The sequence below is a fragment of the Callionymus lyra genome, chromosome 9 (genome assembly GCF_982586985.1).
Source record: "Callionymus lyra chromosome 9, fCalLyr1.hap1.1, whole genome shotgun sequence".
NCBI classification, from domain to species: domain Eukaryota; kingdom Metazoa; phylum Chordata; class Actinopteri; order Syngnathiformes; family Callionymidae; genus Callionymus; species Callionymus lyra.
Window position 1 is genome coordinate 13375016 of NC_141826.1, and position 15885 is coordinate 13390900.

At 37.7% G+C, this 15885-nt stretch overlaps 1 protein-coding gene across 1 annotated transcript in view; it reads left to right on the forward strand.

Moving 5' to 3' along the window:
- Positions 1-291: 291 nt before the first annotated feature.
- fam13b (family with sequence similarity 13 member B) overlaps positions 292-15885 on the forward strand; it is a 40215-nt gene continuing 24621 nt past the window's right edge. Inside the window, exons 1-6 of the mRNA XM_087799789.1 lie at positions 292-504; positions 9341-9492; positions 10597-10806; positions 12909-13121; positions 14850-15027; positions 15156-15300. Of these exons, the coding sequence (XP_087655915.1) occupies positions 10641-10806; positions 12909-13121; positions 14850-15027; positions 15156-15300 (702 nt within the window). The 5' untranslated portion in view covers positions 292-504; positions 9341-9492; positions 10597-10640. The remainder of the gene's footprint in view (positions 505-9340; positions 9493-10596; positions 10807-12908; positions 13122-14849; positions 15028-15155; positions 15301-15885) is intronic.

Sequence of the window (15885 nt, forward strand, 5' to 3'; positions counted from 1 at the left end):
GTATTAATAATGCTTTTTTACGGAAATGCACGATCATTTATTTGGTTTTAGATGAGAAAATACCGAGGTGAGGAGACATTCCGTTAGTTACAGTATAAAAATGTAAATAAATTGTCTTCCCCACCTTTCTACATTAAAATAACATCTGTGTTTTTTTCAAAGCGTATATTACTCGTTATATTACTGACATTTTCTCATTTTTTGGAGGAACTGTACCAGGAAAAGGCGGGGTAAGTATTTGGCATCTCTCTCTCGCTGCGATGTGACTGAAGGAAGGAGGCGGGGTCACTATTTGGCAGGTTCGTCCCTTCGCTAAGCAACGACCTGCAAACGGGCATCCGAGCAAAGAAGAGAAAAATAAACATCCCTGCAGAAATTTTTAAACGCGATCCTGCCATGATTTCGACACCTTTCCTGCACTCGTGCCTGTGACCTCGTCGAGCTGTCGTCTTCAAGAGCATCGCCTGCAGAAAACGAGCCGGAAATCTCGCTTGTTTTGACCTGGTAAGGAAGCTCCGAGCTGCTGAGTAGCTAAGTAGGCTAAAGCTAACGGTGTCTCGCAGCTTTTGTCTCGTCATGGCCTCGGGAAAGTTTTGCTTTTCTTCGCTATCACCGCGAATCGGTTTATTTCCACGTGTACTATCGTGCTGCGATAACTTGTGCGGGGTTCCCGTGCGTGAATTTCAGTTTATTTTTTAAAAGCTAACGGCTAACGGTTAGCAGCCGAGAGAAGGATCGTCCCATCACATCTGTAGCTGCGCAGACACAAGCGTCGCAAAAGTCGTTTCCTAAACTGAAATAAACATTTAAAAGTGCTCAAAGCAAACGATATAACCATTTTAAGTGTGAATGTGTTTTAAGTTTCGTTTTCTATATTTTATTTCATTACTATATTTTTAAGTATATATATATATATTTTCGTTCAATAGGTCCGTTAAAAATAATTGTATATATTGTTTGGTCCTCGATATGTTGATTTGTTTTTATTCGACACAAATAGTTTAAACTTTTTAATAGAAAGAAAACGAAAGTGGTCATCGACGCCTACTTGTTCTGGAATGTTCTGGTACAACCGTCGCACTCGGTTTGACCCGAACATCTTAAAAAGTCTTGTGTCTGCTGCCGATTTAAACCCTGTTTTAAAGTTGATCCTCGATACTGTTGCCCTTTTAATTCATTTATTGTTATTCGTAACAAAGATATTGTATATATTGCACAACATGACAGCTGCCCTTAGGTAACAATGAATGGCCTCAACACTGTATCATGTAACAGTATATAGACTGAACCATGTGGTCTCAATGAAATGTTTTATTCTATAAACACCGGCATCAGAATGTATTATATTTATATTTGATGTAATAGAACAGAAGTACATATTTATAAAAACAATGCAGTTATTACAAAGTAGGTATTGTTTATCTTAAACATCCTGTATTTTGGGAAAAAAAAATGCATCTTGTTACAACTTTGCCAGCAGTTACTCACAGTTGTCATATAAGAAGAAACTATGCATTTGTTAAAAATACATTTATTTACAATAAACAATTAAATACCTTAAGACATGGATTTTTACTAAATTAAACTTTACATTTGAATTATCAGATGAGTCAAAGTTAATCGGAAAGATTAACACAGAATGGACAAACTTTGCTGAATGTCATATGCGACGTACAAAGAGGATTATCTATTGAATATTGAATAAGCACTTGATTAAGTCTCGTAGTGCACTGGGTTCAATGCTGTAAATTGCAAACATTTACAAGTTCATTCTCTTGTTAACCCGTGTTAAACATTACAGAGCCAATAACCCGGGCTCATGCTACTCAAAAAGCCTCTTGCATAATTTTTTTTTTCCATAAGGTCAGGAAGGTTTCGGGAGGTTAACAAAGCAGTAGTTATGTAAACTAGGGTAAAGTTCTATAGATGAGCAGGATGGGAGTAAAGGTCGACTGCTGTGGTGCTGATGTTGGAAAGCTGCTATCTTAAGGTGTCAGCTGACGTATCACTTTATGGTTTATTTATCTTAAGTGGTAATAACTGAAGTGTGTAATTATCAACATTTACTCAACTATAATTGTCAACATTAACTCTGGTTTTGTATTTACCTGTTTTACTGTCGTTTCCTAAAACTCTTCCCGGTAAAGGTGAGAGTCGGTAAGCAAAGGCGTCAACAGGGTTGAGCTGGATATGCAGCATCTCACGTATGCACATACCAGAGAGATACAATAACGGTGCCACGGCTCTCCGGAGGCTTCCTGCAGCGTGAGAATGTTTGTTGCTCAACATGACCTGTTGTTTTTGTAAAGTGGATAATCAGAAGCAGTGGAAAGTACACCTGAAAATCTACCTTGGAACAACGATTGTGTGGCACATGTTTCAGATGTGATGACGCTCATTTTATATTCCCTTCTTAGCCTCTCTAGATAGCAGCGCTAGTATCGTTGCAGTACGTTGTCGTTGATTCATGATTTACATCTTCAACAACAATACCTTGAGCAAAACATTCGTTTTAGATAGATGGAGGGATAGATAGATAGAACTTTATTGATCCCTCTGGAGGTATCCTTTGGGAAATTGTTTTTCCAATTAGCACACAGCAACACAGACAATAGATTCATAAAAATAAAAATGAGAACAAGAACAAAGTTGCTATAAAAAGAAAACGCAGGATGACACCATCTTGACCTTTAAAGTATATATTTTATTGAGTATTGTTTTGATTCTTTAAGCACTTTGTGACCCTGGTCTGGAAAAGCTCTATATAAATACAAATTACTTACTTACTTACGATCTAAGTCTAAAGATAAAGAACATGGATCAAAGACAAAGGATACAAAGATTGACATAGAATAGAATATCATGATACTCCATTTCTGACCCCAAACTTAGAATTATACAAACTAATATCACGAGGAATGACCATTGAATAACCAATTACTTCATAATTATAAAACGTTTGTTTCGTAAGCGCTCTGCTTGATTGGAAATAACATTTTTGTAAATGCTACAAATCAGATTTTTTTAACTCACAATACACGGAAAGTAGAAAAAAATGTTAGCCGTTGGCCAAAAAAACCTAAGAAATCTATGCCTTAGGATGAATTACTGTCCAAAGTGGTGGTATTACCTTCATTCTTATCAGATACCTACATCTTCCAGATACGAAATATCTAATCGGCTTCATTAGAATTGGCAAATTCACATGTCAACGATGGTCCAGTTTCAGCTGATTGTACTTTGTAAATTATGAACGATAGTATTTATAAACAGAAGCAAGGCCAGGGGAGTCAGATAACTGTTAAAGTGTCCCCCCAAAAAAAACATTTAAAACAAATTCCGTTGTCCAAACTGATGCTCATGTTTTTATTCCGCCAAGAAAGCTTGGTGTTTTGCTCACTGGGCTGCCTGCAGTGAGGCATTTTTGTTTCCTGTCCAGTTTGTTCAAGACTTTGTCAAGAGGTGCCAATCCAAGCCAAACATGGTCCAAATCTCCTCAAAAGCCTACTTAAAGCCTGGCAGAAATGAATCGCATTGAATCCTACTTTGCCAATGTACATAACAGAATAAAATTTACAAAAAAGAAAATCTGATTTGAAGGGTCCAGTAGTTGCGTGTTAATCTGTTGTTTTGGTGAAAAGGCTCTTGGTTTAGTTTAATTATGTATGCACTTGACAAATTGATGTATTACTTGTTATGGTTTTAGTAATTTTTTAATGCTTTTATATGCTTTTAAATAATCCTTTCCCACCTTATCCATGTAAGTAAGTAAGTAAGTAATATTTATTTATATAGCGCTTTTCCAGGGTCAAAACAATACTAAAAAAAGTATATACTTTAAAGATCAAGATAATACTGAGAACAACACAAGAGTTCCAGAAAATCAAGGAAAAGCCTGAACAAATAGAAACGTCTTAAGATGTTTCTTAAAGGAGTCAGTAGACTCCATCAAGCGCAAAGAGAGAGGAAGATTGTTCCAAAGCTTAGGAGCAACAGCCTGAAAAGATTTCTCTCCTCTGTAAACTGTCAACGTCTCTTATATATTAGTTTAGATTTAAACTACACTTACCCTTCCAAAATGTCAGCCCAAGTTGAAAGTTATAAAGATTATAACAAGAGTTTTCATTGATTCCAACAGACAATTTGGCCTTGACCTCGGCCGATCCCATCCTAGTTTGAACTTGGCCGACGCACCGCTTGTTGACTTTGATCAGGCTGTAAAGTCATTAGGTTGTTTCGCCCTGAACTCATTTGTCGCCTCATGGAATTAACCTCGTTGGCTCGAGTGTATTCGGACTCCAGTGTTTTCAGCGATCAGTTCTGTCTGACGCCTGTGACCCGATCTAAATGTCACACTGCAGACCTTCAAATTAAATTGAGATTTTTTTTTTTTGCTTCAATGTTTGAACATTGTATTTGTAATGAATTGACCAAAATCTTAAACTCCGTTAAGTTGAGAAAATATAATCAAAAGTCATACAAACACCAACCCAAGAGAGCGTTTTCTATTCCTCTCTCTTTGCGCTTGATGGAGTCTACTGACTCCTTTAAGAAACATCTTAAGACGTTTCTATTTGTTCAGGCTTTTCCTTGCTTTTCTGGAACTCCTGTTGTGTTATTAGTTTTATCTTGATCTTTAAAATATATACTTTATTGAATATTGTTTTGATTGTTTAAGCCCTTTTGACCCTGGTCTGGAAAGCGCTATACAAATAAAAATTACTTACTTACTTACTTATTGTAGAGATAAATCTTATTCTGTGATATAATTCTTGCAGGTTTAATCGAGCATATTATCTCTTCATTTGTCCTCCTTCACCAAACACACCACAAAGAAACTCCTTCAAGTACAAACATCCACTCACTTTCCAAATTCCCTTCATTCCACGTCAAGTTTTTGGACATTAACGATCTCTCTTCTTTAGCTGAAAACTAGATTTTGAGATCAATGTCAAGGGCCATAATATACACTCACTTACACGCACAACAAACAGAAGCACTTGTAGTTTGACACTTGTTTCTCGCTGCATTAAGCATTATGCCAGGATAGCTAAGGCTGAAAATAAAACATTTTTTTCCCCTTCTCCGTTTCGCCCGGTCACTTTGCGTCAGCTTTATTTAGCGTTGCTTATTGTCGCAGCTGCTGTTTTTGCATTTCCACTCAGACAGACGCACAGATGGAGATGACAGGGCCGTCCTGTGGCCTGCCGTGTTTGGGGAGCTTAAGTCAGTCATTTTAAAGAGGGAATTATGATATTTTTCAGGCCCGGACCCCCGGATTTTCCTCGTCGTTTTGACACAGTGGCTTCGTTTGATAAGAGCCAGTTTGAACAGTTTACATTAGTCAGAAGAAATTGCAGGAAAGGCTGAGGGATATTCATCGACCACGGTCTGGACTCTCTTGACGCACACAGAGATATGGATCGATGATAATTCAATTAGACTCGGCTCTGTTGTCTGTGACGGTGCAAAAGTGGGAGACTGTGGCTGCAACAGCTCAGGTTGGCACTTGTTTATTTGTAGCTTTTACAATGTTGTTACATGCTATTGACAACTATTTTGAGGTTTCAAATAGGGGGAGGGGGGGGGTGAGGGGTGAAGGAGTGAATCATTTTTTAATTTTGGTTCAAGAATTAACTAGAATTAATATTTGAATGTGGGAGGCGGCGCAGGGGAGAACCCACGCGTGCAACGGGAAATCATACACGCGGCAATGATTGACCTGGATTCTAAACGGTATCCTTTTTATTTTTAGCGCAAGGATAAAGAAATCCAACTTGTATGTTGACTTCTTTTGTTCATAATTGATTGGTGCTTTTTTTTGCCAAACTTCAATATTTGTTGCCCCAGTTTGCAAGATTTTTGTTTTTGTAAAATTGCAACCAAGCCTGTTTAGATAATTGAGTTTACCTGTTTCTCGAGAAAATGTGCAAACAAGCGTTTTGTTTTAATTGCATTTTTAAGTGTGGACGAAAGTCAAATCTAGATTCATGGTTTTAAACAAAACAAAGAGATACAAGTCCTGCTTTTCCATATCACACATCACAATTGTACGGCGGTGTGTCCTTTTGTTGACCCATTTGTGAACATTGAATCTGACCTAATCCACCCTCACAGCTGCCACCCTCACTTGACAATAATCGTTAGTCTGAAGTAAAACAGCATTAATCTGTATTAAACAGTCGCTCCAATCCGAAAACCCCCGTCTGGAACACGGAGGGATGTTCAGCCCTCGGATTTGCCGGAGCTGCAAATTCTATGTAAATGCGTCTTCTCCGCATCTCCCACACGTGTAAACAGAGCAGCGCTTGTGTTTCTGCAGCGTCATCGTCCCTCGGGCCGGAAAACAATGTGGCGTTTCTTCTGAGGAGCATTTCTGTGGCATTTTACTGATACACACACTTGCAAAACATGGATGTTTCCAATTTGTTTCCATCTTCACTTGTCTGAATTTATTGTAATTTCGGCATTTGAATCTTTTTGTCCATTTATCTTTTCATAAATCTCCATTATTATGATGTTATTGTTCCTCTTTTTTATTTTCTTCCTTTTTTTATTTGAGGGTATAAGAAAAATATTGATGCACTTAAATGTTAAAGTGATATTTTGTATTTCCCAAGATGCTGTATCCATCACTTAATCTTGCATTTATTTCTTCTCTTGTTAAACACAAATATAAATCCATCTGTTTAAATATAGTTAACTAATGATAAACATTTTGCAACGTTCTGTGTTTGCAATGCTATCTAAATTCTCCTTTCTTTAAAAGAAAGTTAAAATATCGTCTTTTCTGCAGTATCGCAGTATATTGCAATAAATCGTATTGTCGCTCCTGTATAGTGACAAGTATCGTATTACCAGATTTTTTTTAAATAGATGTGCTAGTTCCCCACATGACTCCAAAGTCTACACAGACAAATGTCTTTGCAGTCAAAAACATTCTGTCACGTCATCTTTATTTGTTGCAGCAGATGATTATCTTCAGTCACATGTCCTGTTATTGATTCGTTAGATTATCATCTGTGTATTCTTGCGCTCATGCTGATCTGGCTTTTCAGCGGGTCACGCTTTAAACCCTCTCGTTCAGATTCATTGAACGCTCAACATAAGGAAGTTGGTTGGAAATGTCCTTGCACTATTGGAAATGAAATGATATACTTTTCTATTATTTCTTTAAGGAAATTATTGCCGGATATGAGCTTGTTAGAAGGAATTTCGACTGTGTTGTGATGATGCTTATGTTGTTGTTGCTGCTGGAGTCGATTAATATTTGACTTGGTCTTACTTGTCTTACGTTGTCTTATCACCAACTTAACATCTTGTTATCAATGTGCTGATATAAATGCTGTCATTAGACACCTAATCCAGTTTGCAATAAGATAAAGAGAGGAAACTTAAACACATATTTGAGACCTCCTGAAGGAACAATAAACTTTATCTATCCATCTATCTACTTGTAGCATGCCTAAGCTCCAAAACGATAACTTTTACAATCTTCATATAATCCATTTTTTCAATCAAGAAGTTTTCAATGATCAAATATTTTTTTCATAATGAACAAATTATGCTTTTGTAACCCATTTCCTTGTCGCAGTTAATAGATAAATACTTCCTCTTTCTTTGAGTCGCCGAGAAGTCAATTTTTTTTTTTTAATCTTTAATTGAAATATTTATATATGTTTATATGGCCTAGATTAAAATACATACTTTTCATTTATTTGACAACCTTTTCTCAACAAGCAATGGATACTAATATATGGCTCCATTACAATAAAGTTTTACTTCTTCTTTTAGTGTAAAAAGTTATGTCTGGGGTTGTATTTTAATGTCATTGTCAATGAGGCATCATGTATATTCATCTTAAAAAAACTGTAAATATTTTAAAGAAAACAATGCCAGAGATGGTTGCGAAAGTTTTTCTTACCAGCGTTAGATTTTAATCCCGTTCTACGTATTTGCATTCCAATGCTTCCTTACTTGTCAACCTGAACTTTCTCAGCTTCCCTTCCAACAATTGAGTCATTGTTGTTGTCGTCCAAGATGGAAAATAAAGTCTTTCACTTCAGTAAATCTAGACATTTGTGGACTTTATAGGTCTGTGTGGACCCCGGTAGTATTTAAATTGAGTTTGACAGTAAATTGTAGTTTCTCAATATATATATATATATTGAACTTTAAACGTGTTAAGAATTGCCACTTAATCCGTTTGTTGGTGTTGTAATAGCTTTACATCATGATTAGCGTTGATTCGGTTTTGCCGTGAATCAGCCTTCAATGTTGTTTTAGGGTTTTAAGAAGCCAAACTCTTCTATCAACATTTGTCAGGTACCAGTAGCAGCAGAAATAGAGTCAGTTCTCCTGGCACTTTAAATGTTCTCTTGAATATTTCACTCGAGTGACGCCGGCGCGTCCTGCTCACGTCAACTCTGTTGTGGAGGTGATGCAGGGAGCCTAAGTAGGTCATATGGCTTGTGTTGTGTCAGCATGAATACGAGAAAGGAAAGTTCTATTTTGAAAACTTAGGCAGAAAAATGACATATTTAAGTATGTGTGTTAGTTCATACTCATGTACTAACATGAATAATTCATGCTTATTATGAAATTATGTTTAACAAAGGTAGAAACATGTCCTTACAGATATATTTTTTTATGTTTTTTTTTCCATCTTGGATTTTTTAGACCCTCAAAATTTAGTCTGGTCCTCCCATTTTATTTTGAAAATATGAATAATTATGGTTAAGAAAATGTGGAAAACAAAACTGGGATTAAAATAATTCAATCTCTTGTAAAGACTGATCTTTGCTCCGAAATACTTTTTAGCTTTCCCAAAACATGTAGAGAGAAACTTGAGCACTTCTACTGTATATTGACTGTAAATAATAGACCTGTTTTGTTTATTTAATTTATTTTGCCTTGTGACAAAAATGAATTCAGCAGTGATCTTAAACTCATATTTACAGATTATCATGCGTGTTTGCTGTGGATTGTCTTCGCAAACAAGTTATTATCTGACCGTTTCAGGTCACGGTTCAGTCCATCTATATCTTGATACATTCCAACAACAACTTCTTGAAAAAGTACAGTATTTATCAGCAGAAATGCATTTTGTTAAACAATCGGAAAACTTATTTTGTTTTTAGGCTTTTGTAGATCTTCATTTTCATTATTAGGAGTTACTTTTATGGACTTCACGATGACGCTTGTGCAGTGACTGATGACTTGATGTTACATAACTATTTTTTTTAAAAAACCTTCTCCTTGTCTCCTCACATCTGTCTCCTCCTTTCTGGCCTGTCATCTTCTCCCCCCCTCCATCTTCCGTCTTTTTCTGGCTCCTCAGTGAAGTTAAGGGGAATCCTGCAAGAGGGATTAGCGGTCCGTCAATGAGGAACTACCGGCTCATCTTCTGCCACAACCTGAAGCAGCCATAGATGGTTCACTGGTTCACTGGTCAGAGGAGAAGAGGATAGGACACACTTTCACTGCTACACGGTAAGAACACACACACACATGTTCACATCCCACGTCCTCTGGTATCATTGTGTTATCATTAAATGTTGAAAATATGAAAATATGAATATGAAATATAAAGTCAATCACTCAGGTGATTCAATAAATCTACTTAACCTTTATATTATATTAAACAATTTCCCGAAGTAGACCTCCTGAGGAATCAATAAAGTTTTTACCTTACCTTACCTTATTGACTTTAGATCTGAGTCTATATAACATTTCTATGTAAACACTCCTTCAAGGTTTGTTTCTTATTGTTGTATCACTTGTTAACATAGGATATCATTGAACAGAAAATATAAAATAACAATACAAATAACTAAGCATAATCATGTTCATTATGATTTTAAACATTATTCTTCTTCGGGCATTTAGCAACACGTCAATCAAACAAGCATAGAATAGACTTTATTTTTCCAAAAGGCGCTTTAAATACGTGTGAATTAAATACTTGACTTTCTCGAAGAGGTCGAAAGAGGATAGAAGACCTTTCGAAGGGCGTTTCAACAAACGCGCCGGCGAGTGTTGGAACATTCTTCGAGGCCCTCGACTTACAGGCCACACCCTCCTTTTGTTCTGTCCGCCATGATTGACACTTGTTGACAAATTGAACTTGTTTTCCTTCTGAACAGTTTATTGTCAGGTAAACAATTAGATGCATCGTCAAAGAAATCTTGTTCTCCCACCTTTTGTGTTTTATGTGTCAAAACAACTTTTTTGGTCGATTTCATTTGGTTTCCATTTTAGGAAATCCCGGTCATTTCTTTCTTATTAGTCTGAAAATTCCCTTAACCATGTGCTCGTCTAATTCCTGTTCCACTGATGACTTGATGGACCTGCTGCAAATACCTTCTCGGCCTCATGACCTGTTGCGACACTCTCTCCTCCCACTGCTCCACCTTGTTTGTTTGAAACTCATGGTCAGATATTGTTTGTTTGCGAGCCGTAGAGGAAGAGACCTCGATACACCCTCACCTCTGAAACTCTCTCAGGCTTTACACTTAAGAAAACAGTCAATGGTATGTTTCCAGTTCACGGTTCTGTGTCCACTAACTTGTATTTCATCTCCCTGTTCCGCCCAAGACGTTCGGTCTAGGCGGGTTCGGGGTGAGGAGGAGGAGGTGGCCATGAGGAAAAGCGTCTCTCCGTTGCTAGGCGATGAAGGCGAACGCTCGCCCAGCACCACGCGGGTATTTGGCGTCCCTTTGGAGGAAGTGACTCGCACGCACACCATCGGCGGCTACGAGGTTCCGGAGCTGGTGAAACAAATCGTGGAATACATCGAGGAGCATGGTTAGTGACGTCCTGTGTGTTTTTGCACAACGTTCAATACACAATTGTTAGTCGAGTCCTTCCAATGGAAGCAAACTCCAACCCTCTGGTTTCAGACTTAAGGCCGCCTCCATATTTCATCCAGAAGAAGAGTTGTTTCAAAATCAAAGTACATTATGTTAGTGTTAATATGGTGATGTAAGACGATGCCAGTGTTTAAGATAAGATAAGGAACAGAGATTATAGATGTGACACTCAACAATTAAACACTTCCATGGAGAGTAAACCTGATGATGATGATGTAAATTAATTTAAACCAGTCAAACATTTCCCCCCTTGTATGATTGAGTTTGAAAACCCTGTTTCTAAAGATAAAATCCAGGCTTGGTTAACTTTTACATTAAAAGTTAAAAGCAAGGCCTCACATTTGGAAGATGTTTTTTTAATGACTCCTTTCTGATTGAAAATTCAGCACATTTTGGTAAATATTTTGCCAAATTTCAACAGATATCTGTTTGTTTATTTAACATTTAGATCCCTTTGAAGTCATGTTGGAAGTAAAACACCATTTTTTTATGAAGGTTTTTAATTTATTTGCTTTCTTTAAATGTTCTTTACAAGCTTGGATCATAATTAAGGCTCAAAGGACATTTGCTCTTTTCTCAATGAGCCCTTTTGTCTTGTAATTTTTTGGAATCTATCACTAATGTGTCGTGACTAAATTGTGATTTTGGAAAACACAACGTTGACCACTGCAGCTTGATGTTGGAACAATCGGTCTGATCTCCACGGTCCACTTCCTCCTCGGTTACGTAACGGCAGTGTTCGGCTTCAGCTCCGCTCACAAGAACAGACGGCATTGACTGATGAGAGCCACTGACTGATGTCCCGGGCCCCGGGGGCCATAGTCGTATTCAGCCTCCGGAACATTTCTGTTCAAGCCTCGCAGAGCAAGGAATTCTGGTCTTATGTAATATTTTGGTAGCTTGTTGATGGTTCCAAGTTCCCCCGTTAGATCTTCGCTCATCCAAGCGAGCGCGAGACAGGATGTGACAGCAGAGTTACTTTTAGAATTGGATTAAGAATGTGTTGCACTAACTTGAATTTATAGAGAGGGATAATCTTTAGAGGTTACTATGTTCCTTCACACGCAAGTAATTATTGTTGTCAAATTACATGGGATTTTTTTCGTGTTGCTGATTTTTAATTGTTTGCAAAAAATATCTTTAGTTTTAACAAACTATTGAGGTCAAAATCTCTGGTCTCCTGTGTCTTTTCCAAGGATACTTTATTACAACAAATACATACTTGTAGGTTTTTATCATATTAATATTTAATACAAATATCATGGTGTTACTTTTTGCAATATTAAATTTCACATTGCTTTGACTGCATATTTCCTCTACCAATTTACTTTACCATAAACAAACTTTTTTTTTCCAAATGATTAAGTTTCTTATAAATCCTGTTTTTTCTTCTGCTTCAGTTGACCTTTGAGACAGGTTGGTCATTAGTGTCATAACCTGACCACCACATTATGTAATGTGGCTCAGAACCACTTTGTGGTTTTGACTTCCCTAATAAAGAGTAGGATTAAGAGTAAATGAGAAGGAACTACTTTTTAATATCTCTTGTCTTTTTGTTGATTTTTGATTTGTTTTTCTGGAAAAGGTTTTGCTGCAGTAGATCTATATTGGTGAACTATTCATTGAAAAGATGTACCAAATATTTAATATATTGTTAACTATAAAGAGTTGGCATAGTAAGTAAGTAAAGGTTATTTGTAAAGTACCTTTAATTATATTTCTTACAATCCCCTCCACACTTCAATTACAACCAATTACTTATTACCTCAAATGCAGGAAAAAATCACAGGTTAAATGTACGTGACTTTAAAAAGGTCGAAGATCATGGGTCAAGTATTATTTGATACACCTCTTCCCTCTCCCTTCAACTCTGTGCCTTTGGGGAGATTCTAAAGAAAGGGGGTCGGGCCTTTAACTCAAAATGTAGCTTCCTTGTGTAACTGTTTTCTGAGATTTGTTTTTGCATATATGGTCAATAATACTGAATATTTGCTTGAAAAATGTAAGGTATTTACAGTCATATATTTGTGTTTCAAGGACATCTGGACCTGGAAGGACTCTTCCTGGTTAACGGCAACGCAGAGCGCGTGGATTGGCTGCGTCAGCGCTACGACGGCGGCGAGGAGGTGGAACTGGAGAAGGTAGCAGACCTGGCGTCCGCCGTCAGTCTGCTCCGACTCTTCCTGCAGGAGCTGCCGGAGCCGGTGATTCCAAGGGCCATGCATGGACACATCCTTCAGCTACACCAAGGTGTGTTGAAGACAATATCGGTGTTCTTTTGTTTCACATGCATCACTGTTTGGAGTAAATTAGATATAAGATCGTTGTATTGGGTCCATCCAAACAACGGCAATATTTTTGTCACATTATTTCATCACAAAACCCAAAACTATACGAAATAACTTTCTATTTTTCTATTTCAATTAAGGGGATAGATACAAGTAAGTAAGTAAGTAAGTAATTTGTATTTATATAGCGCTTTTCCAGACCAGGGTCACAAAGCGCTTAAACAATCAAAACAATATTCAATAAAGTATATACTTTAAAGGTCAAGATAAAACTGATAACACAACAGGAGTTCCAGAAAATCAAGGAAAAGCCTGAACAAATAAAAACGTCTTAAGATGTTTCTTAAAGGAGTCAGTAGATCCATCAAGCGCAAAGAGAGAGGAAGATTGTTCCAAAGCTTAGGAGCAACAAGGATTTCTCTCCTCTGGTCCTGAACCGTGTGCGAGGAACCATCAGTAGATTCTGATCCACAGACCTAAGAGCCCGAGCTGGGGTGTAAGTCTGGATCAGATCAGCGATGTAAGGAGGAGCCTGACAATGAATAGTTCTGAAAGTAAGAACCAGAATTTTAAAGATGATCCTGAAAGAAACTGGAAGCCAGTGAAGAGTTTTAAGGATCGGAGAAATGTGAGTTCTTCTACTAGAGCAGGTCAGAATTCTTGCTGCAGAGTTTTGTATTAACTGCACTTTAACAAGTCAAATTAATCTAATCAAACACAATTTTCAAAATATGTGTTAAAAGATTCATACTTTGGGACTCATTGATGCGGACACTCTGCCACATATGGCCACGAGCGGCACTTTGACCAAGTATTATCTAAATTCTTACCGGCCCAGTGGCCCAAATGTTATATCAGAAGTCACAAGCTGTATAGTAAATTAAGTTCCGGCCGCATGTTTCATAACCGTCACCAAAAAGAGCATAACAATTTTGGAATTCAAACCTGAGGTTAAATAACTGTCCAGTCATTTTTTTCTGATTCTCTTCTCTCCAGATTTTTGCAGTCGTGACAAATTTTTACAATCCTCTTTTGCCCTTGTTAAAATAGATAATCTGTTTAAATCCTGTCTGAGTTACCACGCCTTGTCCTGTTTCTGCCTTTTTAGATTAAACATGCTCCGCGGAAGGTTGTCGGCTGACTCGACCCATTTTTCCATCGTGTAATAATCATAGAAGAAATATCCCTTTACTCGTAGATCATTTCCATTTTCAATTACTGTTATGTCTTTACTTTTTTATTGTAGCACTTACAGGCAGCAGCAACTTAACGCTTTCAATTAAAATCGGCTCCAACTGATTTGCAATTGAATGGCGTAAGCCAAGACTGCAGTTTAGAATAATTACAGAAACAATGATTAAGAGAATTTACTCATTATCGCCAACAGTCTGACAGTCAGATAAAGTGTTTTTAGAGGCACCAGCATAAACAATTAAATGCTTTTTCTCAACTGTGCAATATTTATTGACCTGTAATGTTTGCTTCCCTCTGGAATTTATGGGAACAGATAACATCTAATTTTTACAAGAAAATAGTGGATTTACAGGGACTTATGTTTGCTAAAGGGTTTCTCTAATGGTTACTTTTGTGACACTGGTGAGCTGAAATGATAATGTCTTAACATGATGATTAAAGTCATGATTGTAGCAATAATCCCGTGTGATCACAGCTTCATCTTTGACATTCCCAGACTTCAACAGCGAGGAGGACTTCTGCAGAAACTTGAAATACCTGCTGCAGCAGCTCCCACAGCTCAACTACGGGCTGCTGCGATTCCTCTGCCGCTTCCTGTCCAACGTGGCCTCGCTTCAGCAGGAGAGTTGGAACATTGGGGCGCTGGCCGCCGTCTTTGGACCCGACATATTCCAGTAAGACCCGAGTTTGCGCCAGAGTTAGCGAGTTTTTCCTCGCAGTAGACGGTTGTTTCTTTGCTCTGCGGTCAACCACGTCTACCCCTGATACGCCATGATGACACTTCCTGTCCTTCCTATCGCAGTCTGTCAACCGAAGGAGAAGATCTGTGGGACCAGGAGTCTGTCAGCAGAGTTCTGGCCGAGCTACTCGACAACCAGGAAGGCCTCTTCGACTCCGAGGACGACGATGTTTCCACCACGAACGACTACAGCTCCATCAACGAACAGGTACATTCTTTCGTCCACATTCTCTCTTTGCTTATCAAACCCCAGAGTTCCTGTGCTAGTCATCGGAAGATAAAGCTCGGAGGTAGGAAGTCTGATTGCCTCCTTTTGTTCAGATGTTTAATTGTTCCACCACTCCTGGTGGTTTTTTTCGACATGTTAAAACTTTTCCTCTGTTGCTAGGCAACTCCGTGGACTATAACGTTTTACCTCACAGCGGAGAGATTACATTGTGTTCTTAAATGGCACACAGAGATAAGAATTAAGCGACACATTGTGATCGCCGCCTCACTTTTTTAGCAGAGATGAAAGATTGAATATCGCTTAAAAGGTCACGTACGTTTCAAGACGCTGTGCACAAATCATAATATTATGTCATTATCCGGACGTTTAAAGTTTGTTAATTGACTTGATTCAGCTACATTATAAATTGCATAATCAATGTTTTCATTCTTCACCTGTGGTTTTGGTTTTGGATACATATAACGACGAAAATGCTTTCTGAAGTTACTTTTATACACTTTTATACTGTATTATATTACTCGTTTAAACTGTTCATTGCAATTGCGAAATTAGAGATACATTTTT